The sequence below is a fragment of the Coturnix japonica genome, chromosome 13, assembly GCF_001577835.2.
Source record: "Coturnix japonica isolate 7356 chromosome 13, Coturnix japonica 2.1, whole genome shotgun sequence".
In the NCBI taxonomy this organism is placed as follows: domain Eukaryota; kingdom Metazoa; phylum Chordata; class Aves; order Galliformes; family Phasianidae; genus Coturnix; species Coturnix japonica.
This window is the reverse complement of record NC_029528.1, coordinates 9,451,325-9,474,523: the sequence shown is the minus strand read 5'-3', so window position 1 is coordinate 9,474,523 and position 23,199 is coordinate 9,451,325. Positions and strand designations below refer to the sequence as shown.

Here is a 23,199-nt window from a genome sequence, read left to right as displayed (position 1 = left end):
CCCTCTTAAAATAACTTGTGAGGTTGGGTTTTTTTTGTTTTTTTTGTTGTTTTTTTTTTTTTTTTTTTTTTTTTTTTTTTTTTTTTTTTTTTTTTCTCAAACACAAAACTTGAGCACAGAACCCCAGCCTCAAACTTCATCTATATACGAGTCTCTGAGTTTTATTCAGATTCTATCATTCGATAATTAAATGTATTTTCTTAGAAGCTGGTAATGCAACTGTGTTTTGTGTGTTAAACAGTTACATCAACAACTGATTTGCTTTCAGTTTTGTTACCTGTTCCTTTGTCTTACCATAAGGAAGGAAAATTGAACCAATTGCTTTGTTTATGGCGTAGCTAAATGGCATATGTGCTACATCATTCATTGGCTCTATAAGAAGTAATAAGGTCACAGAAAAAGCTGGAGCAGTCTGACCTTATTTTCCTTCAGGGCTGGCTACATTAACACACTTACTGGAGGAGGGGATACTAATGATCCAGCCAGTACTTATCTGGACAAAATTAGTGATGATATACAATCCTCGTGGTTTTACAGTAAGGAGCTCCAGTCCTAACAGAAGTCCTGGTAATGCCCTGCTTTAAAGTCTGAGTGAAATCTGCATATGTGTCTCTCCAAAACAGCTTAGCATTAAAAAATAACCCAGAACCTGGCCCAGAACCGGCTCCGAATGTTCAGTGTTTATATATTAATAGAGTGAGATATTGAAGCCCTCTGTGCAGTTCTGAAGGACCGATCATGTGGAAATCTCGTGAGAAAGGTCAAAAATTGGAAAATGGGGATTTTTTTTTTTTTCTAAAGTTCTAATGATGCAGAGCTGCATAATAATCTCCCCGTGAACCATAAACATAATAAAAGCTGAGGCCATTTCTAACATAATCTCTATCAGCAAGATGCCAGCGCTTTTCCAGATTTCCTAACGGGTCCCTGCTAATTCCATGCCAAAACTAGCAGTGGATTTCTTCCTTTTAATCTCCCCTAATGCCTTATTCGATTATTGTCACTGCTCTCCGACCGTGCACCGTCCCTTCAAACCCTAATTCCCCCACCGAGGCGGTCACATCGGGCTGAGCGTCGGCGGAACCGGAGGGCGCCCACAGCCACAGCCACCCCCCGCCCGCCCAGCACGGACAGAGCGCGACCGAGGGCTGCGGGGACGGGGCCGAGCCAGCCGGGCTCTGCGTCGTCACCCGGCGGAGCCGCCGGCCGAGAGAGGAAGGATGAGAGCCCAAACTTGCTCCAGGTGACGGATCCGAGGGCACCTGAGCGTCCTCGCGCAGACCTGAGGCATGGCTTTGCTCATCGCTTGGGTCTGCGTTGCTTTGAGGTGAGTGAACCCATCGCCCCGGACCCTAGAGCATCCCCTCACCGCGGAGTGGCAAGGGGTCATCGGGCTGCCTCTCCTGCCCTGTTCTCCCCGAAGGGCTGGGGTCTGGAGGACGGGCTAAAGCTGGGCACTTACGGGACTCGCCTCTCCCTGCAGCATAGAGAAGGCGCTGGGGGGCCAGGGCGACGGGGGGGACCTCTACTCGGAAAACATCACTCGCATCCTCGACAAGCTGTTGGACGGCTACGACAACAGGCTCCGGCCGGGATTTGGAGGTAGAGGGAGAAACAGCCGCCCCGTCGGGGCAGTGGGGGAGCGCTTCGGCTCTCGGGCAGCGGGATGCTCCCGGGCGGGTGGAGGGTCTCGGCCCGGACACAGGGGGGAGGGGGAGGTGAAAAAGATAAGTTCCCGAGTCCCGACAGCCCGCAGGGACCCGGCTCCTCTGGGCTCCGCGCCCAACTCGTCTCCGTGTCCTGCAGGAGCCGTAACAGAAGTCAAAACGGACATCTACGTGACCAGCTTCGGGCCGGTGTCCGACGTGGAGATGGTAAGGGCCCCGCGCGCTGCCCCTGCTCTCCTTTCCCGGGATTCATTACGGTGGCATCTGAGCTGTCCGTCATTAGAGCAGATTACGAGCTTTAATCTTCTTGACAATCTCTATGGCCCGGCAGGGCGCTTTGGCTGGAGCTGCATATAGCTATTTCCCCAGCACAGTCACCCGGCGCAGCCCCGTGGCCCCGAACGAAGCTGGGCACCGAGGGCAGCGCTCACCTTCGCTGAGGACACGGGGAGGTTAAAGATGCCTCCTGAAAACCTTATAAACAGCTGTGAGCTGACGCGGAGGTTGGCTAGAAGGCCGCGTGGTAGGAGACAACCTGCCATGCAGCTGCAAAGATAGTGCCATGTGTGAGGCAGCGGCTCCTCATCATGCTGGGAGCCCCAAAATTCAGGTAGCTGTAGACTTGAGTAAACTCCATGGATTATGGCAGCAGCCCCCAGGGAAAGGGTGAACCATCACCGCTCTCATCCTGGAAATAGACTTCAGTCGCTATTTTGTCTCTGTACACTTCCTCCAACACCTGCTCAACTGAGGTTGTTGTTCCACTGTGTTACCCTAAATGCACCAGTCTAAGAGAAGGCATAGAGAAGGTTTGCTTTCATTCATATCTGCCTCCTGCCAAGGTTTAGCTGAATTTTCTGTGTGACTTTCTCAGGTAATTCCTTTCTGAATGGTTGGGACAATATTACTGAGAATCCTTAAGAATATCTTACATCAACTTGTCAACATAATGTTACTGGAATTAATATTTTCCATATTAGTCCTTTCTTTGCGACAATGCAAAGTAGGCTGCAACAGAGGCCCTGATTATGTTCTTTTGTTCCTGACAGCTAAATATTAACAATTTGTTTTTGCACATTGAAAGGATACTGAAGTAGACATGTGTAGTTCTCCTTGGACCTCAACCTCAGTCACTTTGAATTAAATTACTTTCTCTGAGAGGACTATGGGATTATTATTACTGTTTTTTTTTTATATCAAGTTTTCTTTTCATTGGTTAATTTGCAGCTCCTCTGTAACAATAACAAGAAAGTGTGATATTTTTCTCATGAACTACTTCCTTTTTTACTTCTTCTATTTCCCCCCTCGCCCCCCAATCACTTAATAGTAATAGGATTAAGCCTCTAAGTAAATTAAAAGCCACTGACATGTGTGTTAGGGTCTTTCATGGAGTTATTCTATATACAGCAGCTTAGGAGTGCTGACCCTCAAGCATAGTTCATCTATTTATTTTCCATAGGAATACACAATGGATGTCTTCTTCCGGCAGACGTGGACAGATGAGAGGTTGAAGTTTGGTGGGCCAACAGAAATTTTGAGATTGAACAATTTAATGGTCAGTAAAATATGGACACCAGACACGTTTTTTAGAAATGGAAAAAAATCAATTGCTCATAATATGACAACTCCTAACAAACTTTTCAGAATTATGCAGAATGGAACTATACTTTACACAATGAGGTGAGAGCTTATTCTTCTGCTTTTAGTTGACCTTTGTTTTTCATTCATTCAGCAGTTTTCCAGTATACCATTTATTTTTGACTGTCATCTACTTTCCTGTTTCCTAGACTAACCATTAATGCTGACTGTCCTATGCGGCTGGTGAACTTCCCAATGGATGGACACGCTTGCCCTTTGAAGTTTGGGAGCTGTATGTTTTTCTATATCTTCCAATTTCATATAGTAATATATTTTATCTCCACATCCCCATGTATGTGAGATCAGAAGTGAGATCCTAGGACACATCACTGATAGTTTTTACTATGATTTTACACTAGAATCTTACTCTTTCCTCTGAATTCTTAGGTATATGGATATGTTCTCTGAAGGATGGCTTAACAATTTATTAGTATTCAAATTTGTTCCTTTAACAAGTCATAAAATCTGCAGTACATTTATTAAAGTCTAGTTTTATAAAATGAAAACACTTAGACAATCTGTAGCAATCAATGTATGTACTTTAGAGCAAATTAAAAGCAAAATTTAGTACCTATCAGTTGCATCTCAGCCATTCCCTGAATTCTCTTATTACTTCTTTTCTTTTCTCATTTGGTCATTCATGCTAAACTTACTGGAGTAGGATGCACATTTCTATGGATATTTGACCAGTGGGATCACACTACTTTTGTTTTTTTAATAGCTTATAAATCATATAATTTATATTAGTATTTTTTTCCTTGTGAAACTCAGATGCTTATCCAAAAAGTGAAATAATTTATACATGGAAAAAAGGACCCCTGCATTCTGTAGAAGTACCACAGGAATCTTCCAGTCTCCTCCAGTATGATCTCATAGGACAAACTGTATCTAGTGAAACAATTAAATCTAATACAGGTAAGATGTAGCCATATGGGAACTAATGACTACATAAACCATCTTGAAAATAGATTACACAGTTTTTTGTTCAATATATAACTGCATTATTGTGATTGCCTTTTGTCATTTTTAATACTAAAATCCTTGGAAATAATTCAGCTGTGGTCTCCTAACAAGACATGCATTAAGAATTTCCCTGGCCTCCCCATCCTAGTAAAAACAATATGCAAAAATTAATATTCTTCTCCTCTGTTTCCAATATGTCACTTTTCCATTGTTGTCAATTTATTTTTATTATACACTTGAAGGCTTATCAGTACTTTCCTTAGGTCATAGTATGTTGAATTTAAGCCAGTAACGTTTACTCATACATTGCCAGAATAATGCTGACACAATTTTCTCCTAACAGGTGAATATGTAATCATGACAGTTTATTTCCACTTGCAAAGGAAGATGGGATACTTCATGATACAGATATATACTCCTTGCATTATGACAGTCATTCTTTCTCAGGTCTCTTTTTGGATTAACAAGGAGTCTGTTCCAGCCAGAACAGTTTTTGGTATGCTGCATTAAGGTCTTTGAACACCTCTGTGTCATACATGTCATTCGTTCATCATTTCCATTGCTTGTTTGTTTTAGGTGAATATTCACTTCAGCTGCTCTATTTCCATCTCCAAAGGAAAATAGGCTACTATCTCATTCAGACATACATTCCATGCATCATGACTGTTGTCCTGTCTCAAGTTGTGTTTTGGATCAACAAAGAATCTGTTCCAGCAAGAACCGTGGCTGGTATTCATGTTTTATTTCTTTTGTCATTCACTTCATCACTGTGTTCAATCCACTGTATCAAGCAGTTACTGTAATCTAGTGGGGATCAGCCTTTAAACTGACAAAGACAGAAAGTACTTTTCAGTGAACAAAAGCATATACTAAAAATTAAACCAAATGATATTTAATCTCCTCACCAGAGTCAAAACAAACAACACAGAATGTTTGTTTTGCCAGACTTACTTGTGATGGTTTATCTTTCCAACATTTTTTTTTTCCCCAAGGAAATGCCAATTCCAGAGTAAATGTCAACTTTCCATTTATTAAACAGGAATTTTTCTATTTTTCTAACCTCTACTAGCACTCACTCTGGAGCATTACTCACTGTAGAGCTATCTAAACAACTACCAAGGACTTTAAAAGGATGAATTTAGGTGAGATGCATCTTGTCCCTCCCACAGGTTGCAGTGGTAGTGAGGAGTATGCACACATATTGCATAGGCCTTTCTTTTTTCTAGTGGTTTGAATGAATCCTTCCCAAACGAAAAGCTTTTACATAAAGGTCACAAACCCAGAAATAAAGACTTAATGTCAAGCTGAAGAGTAAGTTTAGGATTAAGAACAGAAAATATTTTAGGAAATAATAAAATAGATACCTTTCTTTTGGAAAATTAATCATTTTGTCATTTAAAAAGCATATATCAGTACTTATTCTATTCTTATTTCTCCCAGACAAGGTATAAATTTATATTCCATATAGTTCAAAATTCCATACATTCTAAATACCTTTTGCTTTTGTGTTCTAAAACTGTGAGAAAATTAAACAACAGTATATTTTGATAAAGCACACCTTCTCAAAGTATAAGTTTCAGAGAAATCAACGGTAGAAAAAGAACAATAATGTGATAAAACCAATTTCTCAGAAAAAAAATCTCTTAGCAAATCTACTCACCTTCAGAGTGGAGGCCAGTTATTTTTGCAGATAACATTGCAGCAAGATAAATTAATGTTCATAAGCATCTATTCTTTACAGCAAAACAGATGAAATATAGGAAAAAGATATTCTTGTGCTCTTAATCATAGTGACGTTGGAAAGAATAGCAGATAAGCGATATGAGATTCCTTATTTTGTGTGGAGCTTCTGTATGTAGATATGTTTATACCTATGTATGTATATATATCTTTTTGTAAAGCATGATATTATCAGACATTACTTGGAGTAAGAAGCATAGTTATTTGAGGCCAGGTTTTATGTATGACCTGTTTAGTATCAAATGCTTTGAACCCACATAACAATGGCTATAATTTCACATTTTTAGGTACCTTTACGTGATCTTCTTTTAGTATGGCAAAATGTTATCTTGTTTTGCACAAACCCATGGCCAGCTTCTACCCACCTAGTAGATCACCCTTGAAATTTTAACTCATTATCTAGTTATTAAGCGCTATTTATAACTTCTCAGATACAGAATGTTTTAAGTTATGTTTAAAGAAAAAGTAGTATTACAGTATTTGCAAAGTAGTTTTCCATAGTACAGACCATTTCATCAAAATTCACATTGAGAATGTTCTTATCTATATCTCTAATAGAATAGGAGTCCTATTCCTGAGTTTAAATTCCTGCTGCAGTAGGTTTTTATTCAGACACAGAAAATATCTCTTTTTTTATTATTATTAACTAGCACATGGGCAGATCTTAATCTAATCACGCATCATATTGAAAAGTTCATTCTGGACATCTGAAATTGAAATTTATCTCAGCATAGTTGCACTTACGTTATTAAATGAGTCTGGCAGATTTGGGAGAAGTAGATATCCTACATATTCTTATATATCTTCTATTTGCATTTCATTAAAACATGTTAAGTAGTGACATTGAGAATTACTTGATCTCAGGCAAGTTACATCATGTGAGAGAGTTGCAAAAAAATTCTGAGAATAATCAAGTCATCCTGCAGTATGCAATGACACTGCATCCTTTCCACTCACTATCATTCATAGCATATTGATTCATCATCACAACGTGATATGATACCATCTTTTACTTTCCCACCTACCCTACTGCAACTGCAGAAAGGAGCAGAAGATGGTATTCTCCTGCTTACTGTCTTTAAATACCTGTATTTTTCAGATTCTAGCAGGCGTAATTATAAGTAAACATGAGTCACAGAAGCTTGTATGTTTTAATGGATGAGTTTGCTCTTGTATCAGGCAGCAGTGGGATGTAAGTATTCTTCCCACATGATTCATGCTGTACCTTGCAAAACAGAAAAAATAAGTTCATGATAGATGTGAATAATACTTATGGGGCTCATAATCTACATGATCAGATTTTTTTGAGTGTGTGTGAAAATACGTAAGAAGTTCTAGAGAAGTGCTTTTTCTCATCTTTCCATATTTGCAACTATGGGAGTGTTCAAATCAATATACTAATAGTAAATCTTTAAAAATGTATTCAGAAATTAAAGATCACTGTATAGAAGACCAAACTCTTATTACTAGAAGTATTTGGATCATAGCCACTGATTTTAATACAAAAATCCGGTGGATTCAGTGTGAGTTCTGTAAGCCACTGTCTGCCTTATGCAACAATAGGAGATAGGGAGGATCATAACACTGCTAGAAAACCATGTCATGTTAATTTACATTTCTGTCAAACATTCCACTTAGGAACTCCTCAAGTAAATCATCTTTCTCAGCCTGAGCCCAGGTTTTGTTATACCGATGCCTTATCACATTTCTAAGAAGCTGCAACCTGTAGCATGTAGTCATACTAACTTCCAGTCTATTTAATATATTAAGGAAGTATAATTTTAGATACTCACGTATCTAACATGAATTACTTAAGAATATGAAATACTTAAGACTTGTTAGTTACTTGAACGGAGATTTTATATGTTATGTATGTATGCACATAAACACACAGAGATACATACAGATGACTTTAAGAACAGCAGGGATGAAGCAAAATTCTAATGCCTGTTTTCTCTCCTATTTTCAAGGAATTACTACAGTTCTAACAATGACCACTTTAAGCATCAGCGCACGCCATTCTTTGCCCAAGGTGTCCTATGCTACTGCTATGGATTGGTTCATAGCTGTGTGCTTTGCCTTTGTCTTCTCTGCACTTATTGAGTTTGCAGCTGTCAACTACTTTACCAATCTTCAGACTCAGAGAGCAATGAGGAAGGCAGCAAGGGCAGCAGCACTGGCAGCAGCACTATCAGCAGCAACTGTACCGGCAGAGGACGAGATTGTCTCGGTAATTGCTTGCTTTTCTGATAATAAATATCATATCGGGAGAGACAGCTGAAGGAGTGAATGCGAAAACACATTAAAAAGTGATCTTAACCTGAAACAAATTATGTAAACAGAACACGGTTCTTTTCTTTCAGAAAATGAAAATACTTCATTTATTCAAACTGTTTAAATCTGTGATATGATGTACTAGAGAGATGCTTATTTGGTAATATATATATAAGGAATGACATTGGACTGCCACCCATAATACTTTACTTGAGCAGTGCTGTAGGCATTGTGGCCAGGCAGCTGTGTCATTCTCTTGAGTCAGCCTGCAGAATTTGTGGGCCACTATGCTGTGCAACCAATGTGTGCATAGGCCAGATGACTATAGGATCACTGTAGTATCGTGGCATATACCATAAGTGGGTCATCTGGAAGAAGAGAAATTATCCTTTACATAAACTTGACACTTGTTACTTTCATAAAAACCTGTGTTGTGGAAGCTTGAGGAAATGGAATATAAAAGAAAGTGAAAATGTAAAGTTTAGGGATAGGTTTCAATACACGTGACACACAAAAAAAGCTTTCTAGTACTGAAAAACTTATATCAGAATTGCTTGTAAATAACGTTCCTTACATCCTAGGCTAAGTACTTCATGTTGTCTTGCAACGTATCAGTACAGCCCGCCTGTTTGCAGAATCAGTTTTACTACCACCACATTACCCATTTTGAGAGGAATAACAAAATTTGAATGACCCCTCTAAAACCATTGGATCTGCAAGTTCAGTAGGAGTCTAAAAGCACATCAGGGTAACACCATTCAGGGTAACACCATTCCAATCATGTAATAATTTTTCCACATTTCCTTGTAACTGTTAAACACTTCTACTTGTAGCAGTATTAGAAGCAAGGCTTATGTTTTATACATTATACTGTCTTCAATTGCCTGAAATATGGCTAAAGAACACTGTGGTGTGAATATCTGTACACACCCTGAACTAGTTCTTTATGTAAGTCAGGAGACCCCTTCTACTATTTCAGGTAGGGCAAGCATGGAGAAATAGTTTTCATACAAGTCAAAATAAGGATTTATAAAACAGTTGGAAGCTTTTGTTGCTTTCAGTGAAGGCCTGAACTCACCAAGATAAAAGTATCTACAGAACATGTTCAGTTGTTTTTTTCTTTAAGTTTAAATGCCATATTAAATGTGTTTCCTGCAAAGAAGTATTATAAAATACTATCCAAAAGCCTCCTTGATTCTAGTTAAATCTGTTCGATATCTTGCGCTATTCAGATACCAACTTTTGTTCCCCGGTTTTTACTAAATCCCCCCCAAAAGCTGTGCATTCGGAAAATAGCAATGGCAGAAGTCAAAATTCTGCTGTATTATTATAATGAAGTAGGAGAAACATTCCTAAAGTTACTGGAATTGACTGGTTTCAGTGAGAGTTACAATGCTCTGCTTGCTCCGTTAACTGATGACAGCCCAGCATGCCTGTTCTGGTTCTAGGCAAGCCACTCTATTTACCTCAGTTAACTGAGAGCAGAATTTGGCTTGCGCTCTCTGTCAGCTGCAGGCAATCCTTGTGTGAAATACAAAACTATGGGTGTTCCACTCCAAAATATGATGGCAACAAGCTGGGCGGTCATCTGGACCCTGACAGAAGCCTCCTTTTATTCATAAGGTGTCCAAGCTTGCTCTAGCATGTCAAAACCAAACATTTTATATATATATACATACATATATATACATAGAGCATTTTGGCATTTGGTTTTTAATTCATTTCAAATATATTTTTTCTTGCATTAATGATATTGCTTCATCATTTTTGCTTTCTTTATCTGGTAATACTTTTGTTCTAGAAGTTGCAGGGGAAGGGTAATTGCTGATAGTGGTTGAAGTGCATCATTTGGAGTAATGCTTTGCAAGATGGTCAGGGAGCACCCAGGACAGGACAGAGAGAAAAGATCAAAAGAAAGCTTCTCCATGTAAGACACTGCATGTAACAGAGAAAAGACTGTTACAGGATTGTTGGTTGCTTATGTTTGTTTTCTAAAAGGCCCGTTGTTTTAACAGAAAACAGCACAGAACAGTGAAATGCTGCTGGCAGAGCTTCCCTGTCCCTACATATTGCCCTGTACCTCTTTTTCAAAATAACATGGTTTGAGCAGGAGAGGATTCACATTCTCTTTAACAACCCTGCCCAACTGCAGAGCAGCCATATGTCATTTCTGTATAGAGGATTTAGTTTTATATAATTACGTCAGAATACAGTGAGTGTGTTTAATGAGAATTGTAGTACAGTTGAAAGGAGGACACTTCTATTTGGATTATCAACAACCCTTTATGAAATCATCCTAGGAAAGCTACATGCATTAAAAGCCTTAACTGAGAATGTGGCACTTTGCATCAAATTAGAGAGACCTTCCAACTTCTGCACAACTGTAGGGCTTTGAGCAGGCTATTTAAAACAAGAAACAACTTGCAGTTGTATTGACTTTTTGTCATCTTTACAAGGAAAGTAGATGTAGATTGCTAGGTTCCACCCAAATTAAATACTTATCTGATTGGAAAAGCAAATGTAGTGCAGCAATGAAGGTTTACAAGAAGCTGAAACTGTATGTAAAAAAATACAGGTGGAAAATTTGTTCCCTTGGCTTTAGATATCTTTGCTCAGTGTTGAAATCTAATCCCTTTTTATTGCAGGGGGGCAGTGAAAAAAAGCAAGTCAAATATCAGAAAGATAAAAGCTCTGTAGTACTGTTTGTACCACAGACAAGCAGGATTTTGATTCCTTTCTCCTTTACTTCCTATTCAGACTCCCACTAAACATCAGGGATTGCTCTAGACTGACATTGATAAGTCAAAGAGCCCAAACATGATGGCATATTTAAATTCAACATAAATACATATTTTGACAGAGGCTCTGTGCTGATTATGAGTTTTATGATGCGCTACATCTAAATTTTAGGAGGAGACTCTACTACGGTACAATCATATTGAAAAGAGTAGTGAAGTAACAGACTCTTCTAACCATGTTCACCTGAGGCTTAGGCTATAATATTAGAGAAACGAGTTTCAGTCTCTGCAGGTTAAGAAAGAATTTGAGCATGGCTTTCCCATGCTCCAGTTGATTAATTTAGCCCTTTTACCAGGGTAAAGCACAAAGAAAAAAACAATTTTGTGGCGGGTAATTACTCATAATATGTCTAGGAAAGGAATTTCAGAATGCCTAAAGAGATGCCCAAAGCTACGGACTATTAATGATGCCTAAACTACATTCAGCTGTTAATTATGCAGCACCCTGTTTACAAACGTTTATAGCACATATTTTTTAATCACATCCCACAAAAGAGATATGTAAAGGAATTTCTAAATTGTGGGTTATAACAAATCTCTGACACAACATGGGTGCCTAAATTGCGCATGACAGTAAATATGGAGGTACCTTAGTGCATGCCCAAAATAAGATCTTATATAATGTAGTGAACTTCCCTGCTGCAAGGCGCTGCATATAGATCATTCAGCTGCTAAGCAGAGGTTTTACAGATCATGCTGCTGTATGTTAGAGGCAAGTCTGAGAAGGATTTAAGGAGATAAACCATGCTTAACTTGCTCTTTGGGATCTATGTTACTAGCATGTGATTTCATGTATGTAATGTGAATCACTGAAATTACAGAGACTGTATGTAAGAATATGCAGTTCAGTTTTCTGCCTTGTACAGACATGGAGTTCTGATTGTAGGGCTTCTATCTTTTTTTTATTTTTATTTTTATTTTTATTTTTTTTTCCATTGAGATGCCAGCAAAATTCAATAGTCTTAATCCAATAAATTTCAAAGAAAAGGAGAGTTAGCATGTTTTTTTCTAAACATTCAGAGTTTATTCTATCAAAACTCTTTCTTACTACATGGCAGTCTCAGCAGAAAAGGAGATAAGTGTGGAAAAGAGAGAAGGACATACATATGTTTAAAATTAGTCAGTATTCAAATGCATATGTAAGATAGTCATTCCACTGCTAGATCCTATGCTAAACTGAAAGTAAGAATAAATATCTGCAGCCTAAATGAAAAGAGAACAGTGGAGAATTAAAAATACATATATTTCAGAAGTCTCTTTAGAGAATTCATCACAGCATCTACAGAAAATAGAAAAAAAAAAGCATTTAGTCTAAGGTTATATATGCTGTACTTTTTACATCTAGAAGCAGAACAATTTGCTGAGAGCCTCCTAAGATGTTCTGAGCATGAGCAAATTCTAGTGATATTGATGAGAGCAGTGAGAGATCAGCAGCATCTTTACAGACAAGGATACGTTGTGAGCTTTCTAGGGGATCAGGTAGCTGAGTTGCAAAACCTCAGTAGAATCCAGACAATACATTACTAGCTCATATGCCTACCAATCTCTGTCCAATTTTATGGTACCTCACATTAAGCATCAATTTCACAAGCTGTTCTGTGTCACTAGGCAGTCATATTCAGTGACAAGTCAAATTGCCTGATGGGAGTGTGAGTGCAAGAGTACTCCCTTGTATCAAGATTCAATAAATGAATAAAATGCCTTCTTTTATTATGATCCAGTGTGCCATGTCTCAGGTTTCCTGTTCTTGCTTTTGCTGTTTGTAAAACAGTCTTCACTATTGGAGTGATTGTGAGCAAGACAGGAACTGGAATAGAGCACTCATTTCCGTTTTTCCTATTTTGTCTTTTCCAAATTGTCATGCTGTCATTGTAGGTAGAATCTGTTGTCAAATGGAACACTGAAATCTAAAAATATTAGACAAATTGTTGTAGCTGTTGTTCAGAAGGTAAGAAACAACACGATCTCTTCCTGCTGCCTCTTGGCTTAATAGTAAATTCTCATGAGAAGTATGGGTTGTTCTATGGCAGTAAGTCTGGTTTGCTGACACTTGCCAAACTGATAAACATGTTAATTACTCGTTTCAGATAAATTTAGGCTTCTGTATCTTGGGTTGTGGTAGGCAAGAAAATAGTCTTGACCCTTATTTTCTGGACTTGCACATGAATGTGTTAGTGTAAGAAATTACTTAGGAACTTTTTAACAGTTTGTAAAAGCACCTGAAGAGCATGGCCCCTCAAAAAAATCCAATAAAAACGACTGTGGCATTACTGAAATAGTAAAATCCTTTCTGAATAATGAAACACATTATTTTAGTTACTGAGACGTTATTAATATTACTCAATTGATAAAAATGCTCCCAAACTAGCCCTGAAGCATATAATCAAGTTAGTCAGTGTTCTCCCCAAATTCTGAGGATATAAGCTGATTTCAGACCTTCCTGTCCTGTCTACTCCAAAATCATTTAGTGAAATCATATCAAGATAACCCTCCTTCTATTGCAACACATATTTCAGAAAATGTTTCTTTTCCTTCTACTAACCTCATCAATTATCCGATTAAAATCGGTTTCCGTACATAGAAATTCTACAGGGTCTACCTCTAAGATGCTGACAGTAATTTCAGTGGATGACTGTAATTAAATCACTCAGAAACAGTGACTTTGGAGACCTTGATGTGCAACCTTGAAACACTTGAACATTACTATTCTGCTTAAATTTACTTACATGCTGTTGTACTGTGTATTATTTACACTGCCTAAAATTTTCCTCATCAACTTCATTCAGTCATCTATGAAGGCTGCCATGAAAGTAATACCTCCTATTTTATTATGTTAGACCACAACATCAGAGGCAGATGTTCATGGGATGACGGTAGATGTCAAACCTTTCCACCTACCAGTATTCCACTATATTTTGTTGCTGTGGTGACAGATGGCAGCAGAAGGGCAGTCTGACAAAGTTGCTCCTTCATGATGCTGACTAAGCTGAAGGCTTGAAATTCCAAAGTCAGGCCTTAGAAGAAGATAACATTTCTTTTGCAATATGATAATGCTGGGCCCCAGTTTGAAGACTGTGGAGCTCATTGTCAGTCTTAGCTGGACTGTTGCACAACACACACAATATACTCTGGATTCAGTGCCCTTCAACTTCCATCTGTTTGGGACAATGAAAAATGGACTGCATTTTCAACAGTTTTCTAGGAATTATGCCATCGTAGAAGCTGTGAAACAGTGGGCCATCTCCACTGATGCTGGAGGCTTTCAAGGCCAGGCTGGATGTGGCTCTGGGCAGCCTGGTCTGGTCACTGGTGACACTGCCTGTGGCAGAGGGTTGAACTTTGGATGATTTTTAAGGTCCTTTTCCACTCAGGCCATTCAGAGATTCTATGATCTTAGAAAAAATGGCAGGTTGGCCCCCAGATAAAACAGCTGTACATAATGAACATACAGGTCAGCCTAGAAACTAAGAGGTAAATTCAAAGAACTGTTATACAACTCTCTGAAGAGAGAGTTTGCTATAAGTACTGCACAAAATGCAGGTATCCCTGAGTTTAATTTTACTACAAAATAAAAACAGACACATAATAGTTAGGATGAGTATTTGTCCTCTGCTCTAAGAGTAAAAGATAGAAGAGAAGCATAACAAGCAGAAAACCTAAGACTTCTGAAGCCATAAATCAACTCCTTCTTTCTCTTTTTTCTCCTCAGCATTCTGACTCCAATTGTAACCTGAAGAAGCGAGTAAACTCTGTAACATCTCAGGCAGATCAGTCTCCTGAAGCCAGCATAGTATCAAACAGTGCATCTCAGTGTCAACCTGTGTCTGCTCCTCCACCAGCCCCCCCAGCACCACCACCTGTTGGAGGCACAAGTAAAATAGACCAGTATTCTAGGATCCTCTTTCCAGTGGCGTTTGCAGGATTCAACCTGGTATATTGGGTTGTCTACCTTTCAAAAGACACTATGGAAGTGAGTATTACAATTTCAGAATAATTATGATATGCTTGTAATTTATATATCTATATATGTAACATGTTTAGTTAGCCAGTATTATTTAAATGGTTCAGTTTCTGATGTACCTTCGGTTGATCAGTATTTCCTGAGGAAAGTTGATATTACCCTTCTAAAAAAATAACAGTCACTTCCATTTAAATGCAGAAAGCCTGTTCAAAGGTGAGAAATGTAAACTCTTCTATAAAGAACACAGAACAAGGAAAACTGCGTAAGACAATGTATGACACCATTCTCAGCAAACATATCAATCTTAAATCTCCCATTTCTTCATCTTCCTGTCTGCAACAGGAAACAGTAAAGTTAAATGCTGCAGCAATGCAGCAAAGGAGATAAAAACATTAATATCTGCTAAGACAGTTGCAGCATACACTTTGTGAACTGAGAGTCCCTGTTTTTACACCTTTTAACACCAATTTTTCCTCTTCCTTCTTATACTGGAAACATTTTATGCCAACGAAGTTGCTAAATTCCTTGCTTAAGCTTGTCTGAATCTAGTTGAGAGCTTCTGAGTCTTTAGATATCTGTGAAGTGTAGAAGAATTCTGTACTCTTAAGACTCAGCATTTCTGGTACAGTCACTGATTAGCTTATCACTTTCAAGCAGTTATTAAACTTCTAGTCTTTATTGTTTTAATTCTCTACTTTTCCTTTTTGTCTAAACGCAACTAATGGTGTCCCATCCCTTTGGTGAAAAACGTATATTCATTTGCTTTGTTTGTTGCCATAGAGTTTTTGAATCTCACTGTACACTGTAGTCAATATGATTGGTACCCTTAGCTTTATTTAGGACAGCTACAGAGATAATGATGGTGTTTAGACGGTACTGAAAGCAAAAAGTCCCTGTATCAATAATAACAGGAGCTAGGAATCTGATATGAGCAGTGTGCAAGTTTTATATTCGTTTCCTAGATCAGAGGTAAAGAAGGCTAAGGGAAATCTCTTGGAGAGTCAGAAGATGCTGCAGTTCAAAGTAACAAGATGGTGCTGAACAGCTAACGGATGGCATCTTGACTCTACTTGAAGCAGAGGCTACTAGCCCATAATTTTGCTGATTGTTGCTACTAGTATGATTTGGAGAATGCTATCTCTCTAAGAGGGAGTGTGCTGCCAAGCAGCTCATACGAAATCAGGGGGGCAGGAAGATAGGAGGCACTGTCTCTTGCAAATGCTCCTGCAGATGTCTCTCTCAGGAGGTCACAGCTGCTAACTCCTGGCCACTCCAAATCTGCCCAATGCTAAATTTAGCATTTGTGCCAGAGATACTGATCCTGCTATTAAAATATTGACTATGTGTGCACATTACTTATCTCAATCAGAGAAGGGAAATATAAAAAAAGCTCTTGTATATTCATTACAGCTTCTGTTCAGAGGCCAGCTCCTCAGCTTGTATAGCTTGCCATTACTTCAGTGATTTCCTTCAACAATTCACATTTTGGATATAGAAATGTTTGGAACATAGTTGCCATTTCCCCTTGTAATTTATCATTTTACCATTTCTTACTTTCATGGAAAACCAAGATTGTTTTTGATTTATTTTTTAAATCATTTTTAAAAACGTAAGCCTTTCTATTTAAAAAGAGGAGATACAAAAGTTAGGCGAGCAAAGCATGGCATACTTAAAGGCCACTCAAACTCCAGTCACAGTCTCAAGCCAAAACGATTAAGTATTTATAAGGTATTACTCAGTTATGAAATATGACTCTTTGAAAAGAGTGTATTTTGTGTAATATTTCAGGTATATGAACATTTTTTTTCTTACTGAGTTGCTAATTAGAGTTCATTTGGCTTCTGTTTAAGAAACAAATAGAAAAATATGGAATCAGTTCACTGAAATAACCAAATTTCCTGCGCAGAAATGTTGACAGATGTTTAATAATGGCAGCAGGGCTGTCCCATTTATTTTATGAAAAATTAGAGCATTAAAATTACTCTAAGAGGAATTACTACTCCCTGAGTACAGAAGGTCAGTTTTGTAATTAATTTGTATGAAAGGTTTGAGGATGTGACATCCATGGAAAATGAAATATGCATGTTTCTATGGCACATGTTTTTCTGTGAAGCACAGTACTATCTGCCATTCACAGAAAGCTCTGCACAGGAACAAGCAATACATGTTTGTCCAGATTAGCTGAGAAGCTCTTGAAGGGAGAGAAAAAAGAACAAAAACAAAAAAAACAGCCCAACAATAAAGAAAAAAGCTGTTATTTTTATTTTGTCACACATGCACTTTTTTTGCTATTTATTTCTTAAATCTCGATAGGTCTTAGAGCTGAACAGTGATTTATAACAGTGATTTTGACAGTTAGATTACATGCTTGCTTTATTTTAATAATTTTAAAATGTACCTGATTTAGAATGTAAGATGTGTCCTTTTAACAAGAGTCCAAGTATTTGGTCTGTTTGTCATGTCATTCATAATGTGTGCACTGTTTTCACATTTCCTTACACATATCCTTCCTAAAGTAACGTGCCCCAGCATTTTATACTCATCATACTATATTACAGTTTTTAATATAATAAAACACAGATTGATGTCTGTGTTAAGCTCATGATGTTAAAAACTTTAATGATAAACAGCAGAAAAACAGGCAGAGAGGCCAGCTTTTATGATTGGGGACAGAAGGTAAAGTATAATTGAATGCGGTAAATGGGCTGATTCCCAGATAAAAGCTGAACACATAGAACACAGTATCCTGGCAGAAAGTGAGTTATGTAGCAAGCTGAAGATGAAACATCAGTGATGAACGGTCAAGTGAGAAGAAAAAAGGACAAAGAAACGGAAACTGGAAAAGCATCTTATTTCAATTTGTTGATATTCATAATGCTTACAGTGCATATTGTGCAACAGTTGAATGTATTACTTCAGATTGAACACCAGAAAAATGATGTTCAGTAGAGATTAGTTATTACTATATATCCTTACAATTGAGCTTTGATGATCCAGCTAATGAGCATCAGATTGTGAGGAGATTCTCCCTTTTTTAAACCTGTTGAGACAGCCAGAAGTCAGCTGATATTGTTGGTTACCTTCACTGCTGACAAATGACAGCATAAACTTCTAAATTTTCTTCCAGTTTTTTGAACCTACTGCAATGCATCTTCGAAATGATCATCAGATCAACTGAAGAACAGCACAGTGCTTAAAAGAAATCACTGAAGGTCTTGTGGCGTTAAAGTAACTTCAAAAGAAACAAGTGCTCTCAGCTTTCAAACACTGAGTATTTATACTGGATATCACCTGGAAACAAGCTCTGGACAAATAAAAGAAGATCAAAACTGCTCAGAGTTCTAACAAAACTTTGATTTCTTATGGTGATTCTAATGTAAAATTTCTTGTTAAATTATTTTGTTCAGCAGTCAAAGAAAGGATTTGTATTTGTTGTAGTTCTGTTACAAATAACTGAATGTTTACATTGATACAAAACATCAATAATAGAATTATTTCTCTTAAATGCAGTGAGGATTAGTTAAGACACATTGAGAACTGGTAAAAATTAGCATTCTCTAGCTGGAATGCAAGGACCCACACTGATGTGTAGTCAAAATTGCCCCCAAAATAATGCTACAAAATCCCATGAAAGGGATTTGCAATCCCATTGCATTTTCGTAACATATTCATGGATCAGATGAATGATGAATCCTAGTTTTCTGTAATTTATCTTCATTCTCTTTGATCTGAGGTAATATTTGTGGAGGGGGAAAAAATAAAAGGAACAAAATAGAAAAGACTGGTTATGTACTTTAGCTGTTTAGTTATGCTATTTTTGTTCTTGTTGAGAGTGACTACGGAAGTTTACAGTCTAATTACAAGCAATTTCTGGGCAGCAATTTCTGGAAGTACAGCATTGATGCCAGGGAGTTCTCATGGTCAAAAGCTGAACTGATGGAAAGATGCAGCTACCCATCAAGCTAAGTGCCAGAAAGTCTTGATAGCCAGTTAAGGAACAAGTTCTGTTTTGTCAGCTGATTCTTTGGACCTGCGCACAGCAGACTCCCTGTAATTTTTCCAGAAGTACATTTTTGCCAGCAAATTCAGAGCTGAAAGGCAGTGTGGATTTTACTTCTCACTCTCAACAAAAGCATCACATAATTTATCATCCATCTCCAATGTCCTTCTTAATGACACGATAAGGAAATATGCGCCTCATCAAATCAAATTCAAGCCACCTTTGTTGCAGGTTTAACGTTCACTCATGGGAACCAAAAGCACACACATCTTAGATGTGGCCAGTTATAAACTGAGGTATCCTATCCTAAAATTATTAGAAGTATAATGTGAAATGCTGCACTGTTTTGAAAAAGTCAAGGTCTTTTGTCTAAGTAAATATCTTAAGTCACTGAAAAGGTATTGAGGGGTCAGTTAATCAACCCCAATAGATTGTCAAGTGCTCTATTGGCTTCATTGACACTAGAATAATTCAACTACCTGATGAGCTAGCTAGCTCCAACTGTTTTTTTCTCATGTTTCAGAAGAAGGATGTAGCTTTTACTATTGTGGTAGCTGCACTGAACACGTGAAATCACTGTTCTTCATGTTGTATGACTTAGTTGCAGACAATTTAAGTAGACTCGCATCAATAACAACAACTGTCTGCACACAGGTGACATGTTTGTAATTTGCTTTTTCCTGACTGGCAGCAGGCCAATACACTTGCACATATTTTTTAAGTGCTCTAAATTCTGCCTTCACTTTACTTTGAAACCAAAATTGTTGAAGTCTTTCCCATTTTTATACCATAATTATATACATTTTTTCCAAATTGAACAGTGAGCATTGCAAAATATCGTATTTTTAATTTTTAAATACATTTACCAAAAGCAAATTGTGCTGTAGGTACTCAGAGGTTATTCTTTTTGATTTAACCAGACTCATTCTTACTCTGCAGACTGATTTTCTACTTTGAATGAACCAACGTCCATGAAAGTTTTCAGAATGCTTTAGAATTGGTTTTTGCACAAAATGAAAAAGTTAGGGGGAAAACAAGTTACACTGAAAAAGCTCAGATTTATACTGGATATTCTTTGCTCAAAAGAAATTTAAATATGAATTTTACAGGAAATTTAGAATTATTAAACAGTCACTATTTCCTCAGAATATAGTACTTCAATGTATAAAATAAGGATAATATTCTAATTGTGAAGTCCTATCATCACCAGCTCTTGGTGTTCAATGTATTTCAACAGGACCACAAAGACTGCATTTGTATGTTTGTTTGCTTTCCAGGAGTTTTTAATGTGGACAAGAGACAGAAGGGTTTGTTCTCCCCAGTTGTTTGAATAGTAGGAAGGGTTGGTGTATTTATCCTATTAAATACCTTGTAGAGACAGAGTTCATATTCAATCACATTCAGCACCAATAACGCTCATAATGTCAAGTTGTATATTGGAATATATGAAAATTAACGTCAGTTCTTAAAAATCCTGGTTATGGTAAACAATAACCAAACAAGATATGCAGTAAGAAGAGCAGACAGATATAAATATATATATATATATATATTTGCATATACATATATATATACAAATAACACATTTATTTATCTATTTAATGTAAGTTAAAGGAAATTAAGGGATTTTTTTCCCCATTATTTTTGACTGCCTTGCAATAGGAAGAGCAGGAACTAAAGTTTCTGTAAAATGGCACTTTTTACTGTGGGAAACAGGACATTGTGTGGCAGAAGGTAAGCAATTTCCTTGAGCTGTCACACAGTGGCAATGTATTATTCACCATTGTCCTAACTTCGTATCCATCCCAATAGAAAGAATGCACTGGTTTTAGCTCACAACCCTGCAAAACTGTCAGAATGTGGCTTGAATTTATCTTTCATATGTTCTGCTTGAACAGAAATGTGAGAAACACAAGAACTAAGAACAGTTATATCATACTATATAGTAGAAACCTCAACTAGGCAATAATCTTTATTATTGCTGTGGGATTTTTCTCTCTTCATGTCCATTCTTTTTCAGAATTTCAAAATCAGATGAAAATTCAGAGATTTAAGGTCTAGAAACTATGCAATGGCACAGCAAATCATCCACTGCTCTGTTCAAAGACTAGCTGTCACCAGAACCTGAAGCAAGAATTGGATAAATCCATGAAGTATAGATGTAACATGAACGTTCTCAATATGCTTTTCTTATCAAGTACTGTCAAGTGTTTTGATATTTTGATGCATCCTGTCAATTTACCAGCTCAATGTCTTCCTCTTGTACACACGGATACAAAAATCAAAGGAGATTTTATTGCTGCTTAGTTTTATTTTGGTCTTTTTTCTCTTCCAATTCATGAAAAGAACTCTTTCCATTTGTTTGTTTGCTTTCTTTATACAAGTAATTTTTGCAGAATTCATCTCTTATCAGTAAACAAAACATTTCAACTCTCTGCATAAGTGCTGTCTATCTGTGAAGGCTGAAGTTCTTTATCCACAAGCAGAATGAGTAGAAGCTGGGATAGTAAACTACTCCGTTCCCCATCACTTCATCAAAATCATTACTCAGCCATAGCTGGAGTCGTGCTTGTACACAAGGAATGAAGATCAATAGATTTTTTACAGAAAGTGGTTTTATATAAGCCATAGTCGTACCTCTATTTAGAACAAATAATAGTAAGATAGAATACTGAAGCTCAAACTGTGCTGTTTGCTGTATGCTTACATCTTCATCCTGACAACTGACTGAACCGACCACTATTTAAGTCAATTGAGAGCATCTACAGTCTCATTGGGAAAATCACACTGGAGAATAACTAAGCTCCTTAGACAAGTCTGTGAGAAGGACTTGAACGCCACGGTGTAACAGAATGGGAATGATCAGAAACAGCTCTTTTTAAATAGTGTGAATCTGACAAGGTGGACAGAGGCTTGCTGACAGATGTCAGCATAAATGTGTCTCATAGATGGAATAAGACATCTTTTAGCACTAACTGAATTATTTTCAGGTGGATGTAAATGTGAGCTGCAGTTTGTGCAGGAGGTGAGGGAATGTTTGGATGCTCTCAGCCACAAAGTCTGATTTTTGGGTAGTGTTGTTTGGAGCCAATAGTTGGAGCCCACGGTCCTTGTGGCTTCCTTCCAACTCAGGATATTCTGTGATCCTATGAACCCATTACAAAAAATTACCTAAATCCATTTACCATGGATTGAGATGCCCAAGAAACAGTGCCTATAAATTTCAGTAGTTACATGCATATCTATGCTAAGATATCCTTAAAATCTGTACTCAGGAATGCATGCTAAAATATATTAAACTATTTTTTTAAAATTAAAGAATAAAGCCCCAAAAGAACAAACCCATCTCTCTGTACCCTATGAAGTCTACATGAGGATATGGTAACAGCAAATAAAGGACAAAAAACCCTCAGGGGTGAAGGAACTACGAAGCCATAAAAAACAGATATGTTTAGAAAGCTCTGTATACAATGTACCTCTTAATACACTTCTATTCTGCACACACTGAAATATATTCTGTATTGGAAAATGACTTTCTACAGTTGAGATCAGTTCTTTAACAGCTTTTTACAGAGCAGTCACAAGAGTATTAGCGTGTGCTTGAAATAAATTAAAACCACTGGTTTGAAGTGCTCTATTCAGGACCAATAAGCAGGAAACAAAGCTAAGCTAGTTCAACTCCAGCTGTACTAGAAGTTAAGATTCACAAGACTACAACATTCAACAATTTTAAGATTGGAAAGGAATTTGTTTACTCACAAGGTATTGTTACATTGGGGACATCTGTTCGCACAAGACTAAAAAGAAAAGAAAAAGAAAAAAAAGAGTCAAAAGCAAACTCATGTTTCTTGTTTAATTTGCTGGGTGATCTCAATATCACATAAGACATTCAAAATTACAGACTGCTTTTAAAAATCTCAGTGCAGCTTTCCAAGTTCAGATGGGTCAAGATAGAACAAACACCAGAACTCGTAAGTCTCCTCTGCTGCGACACATCTCATAGTTACCAACAGAATCACAACATCTATACAAGGAATCTTACAGTTGCAAAATGAATTATCTTGCACAGGGATAAAACCCACCTGCTTTTCTCCTAGCTGGAATTTTCCAACCTACATTTGCACATTCAGCAAGATCTGATCTCCTATTTTAAACAGA

At 37.5% G+C, this 23,199-nt stretch overlaps 1 protein-coding gene across 2 annotated transcripts; it reads left to right on the top strand.

The window, feature by feature from the left end:
* Window positions 1-936: 936 nt before the first annotated feature.
* GABRA6 (gamma-aminobutyric acid type A receptor subunit alpha6) lies at window positions 937-21,265 on the top strand. Of its 2 annotated transcripts, none has more exons than XM_015876417.2 (10): window positions 937-1,327; window positions 1,484-1,602; window positions 1,807-1,874; window positions 3,127-3,347; window positions 3,455-3,537; window positions 4,077-4,220; window positions 4,612-4,764; window positions 7,979-8,238; window positions 14,790-15,050; window positions 18,169-21,265. In XM_015876417.2, the coding sequence occupies exons 1-10, from the start codon at window positions 1,290-1,292 to the stop codon at window positions 18,217-18,219; spliced, it is 1,398 nt and encodes a 465-aa protein (XP_015731903.1). In that variant the 5' UTR covers window positions 937-1,289; the 3' UTR covers window positions 18,220-21,265. The 2 variants fall into 2 exon arrangements, with proteins under 2 accessions (XP_015731903.1, XP_015731902.1); XM_015876416.2 differs by lacking the exon at window positions 4,612-4,764 and adding an exon at window positions 4,845-4,997 and having other exon boundaries at window positions 938-1,327.
* The last annotated feature ends 1,934 nt before the right edge of the window (window positions 21,266-23,199 follow it).

Coding starts and splice junctions, on each gene's coding strand:
- GABRA6 (XM_015876417.2), top strand. CDS start 1,290: ATGGCTTTGCTCATCGCTTGGGTCTGCGTTGCTTTGAG. Junction 3,538..4,076: donor CCCTTTGAAGTTTGGGAGCT/GTATGTTTTTCT, acceptor TGTGAAACTCAG/ATGCTTATCCAAAAAGTGAA. Junction 4,221..4,611: donor AACAATTAAATCTAATACAG/GTAAGATGTAGC, acceptor TTCTCCTAACAG/GTGAATATGTAATCATGACA.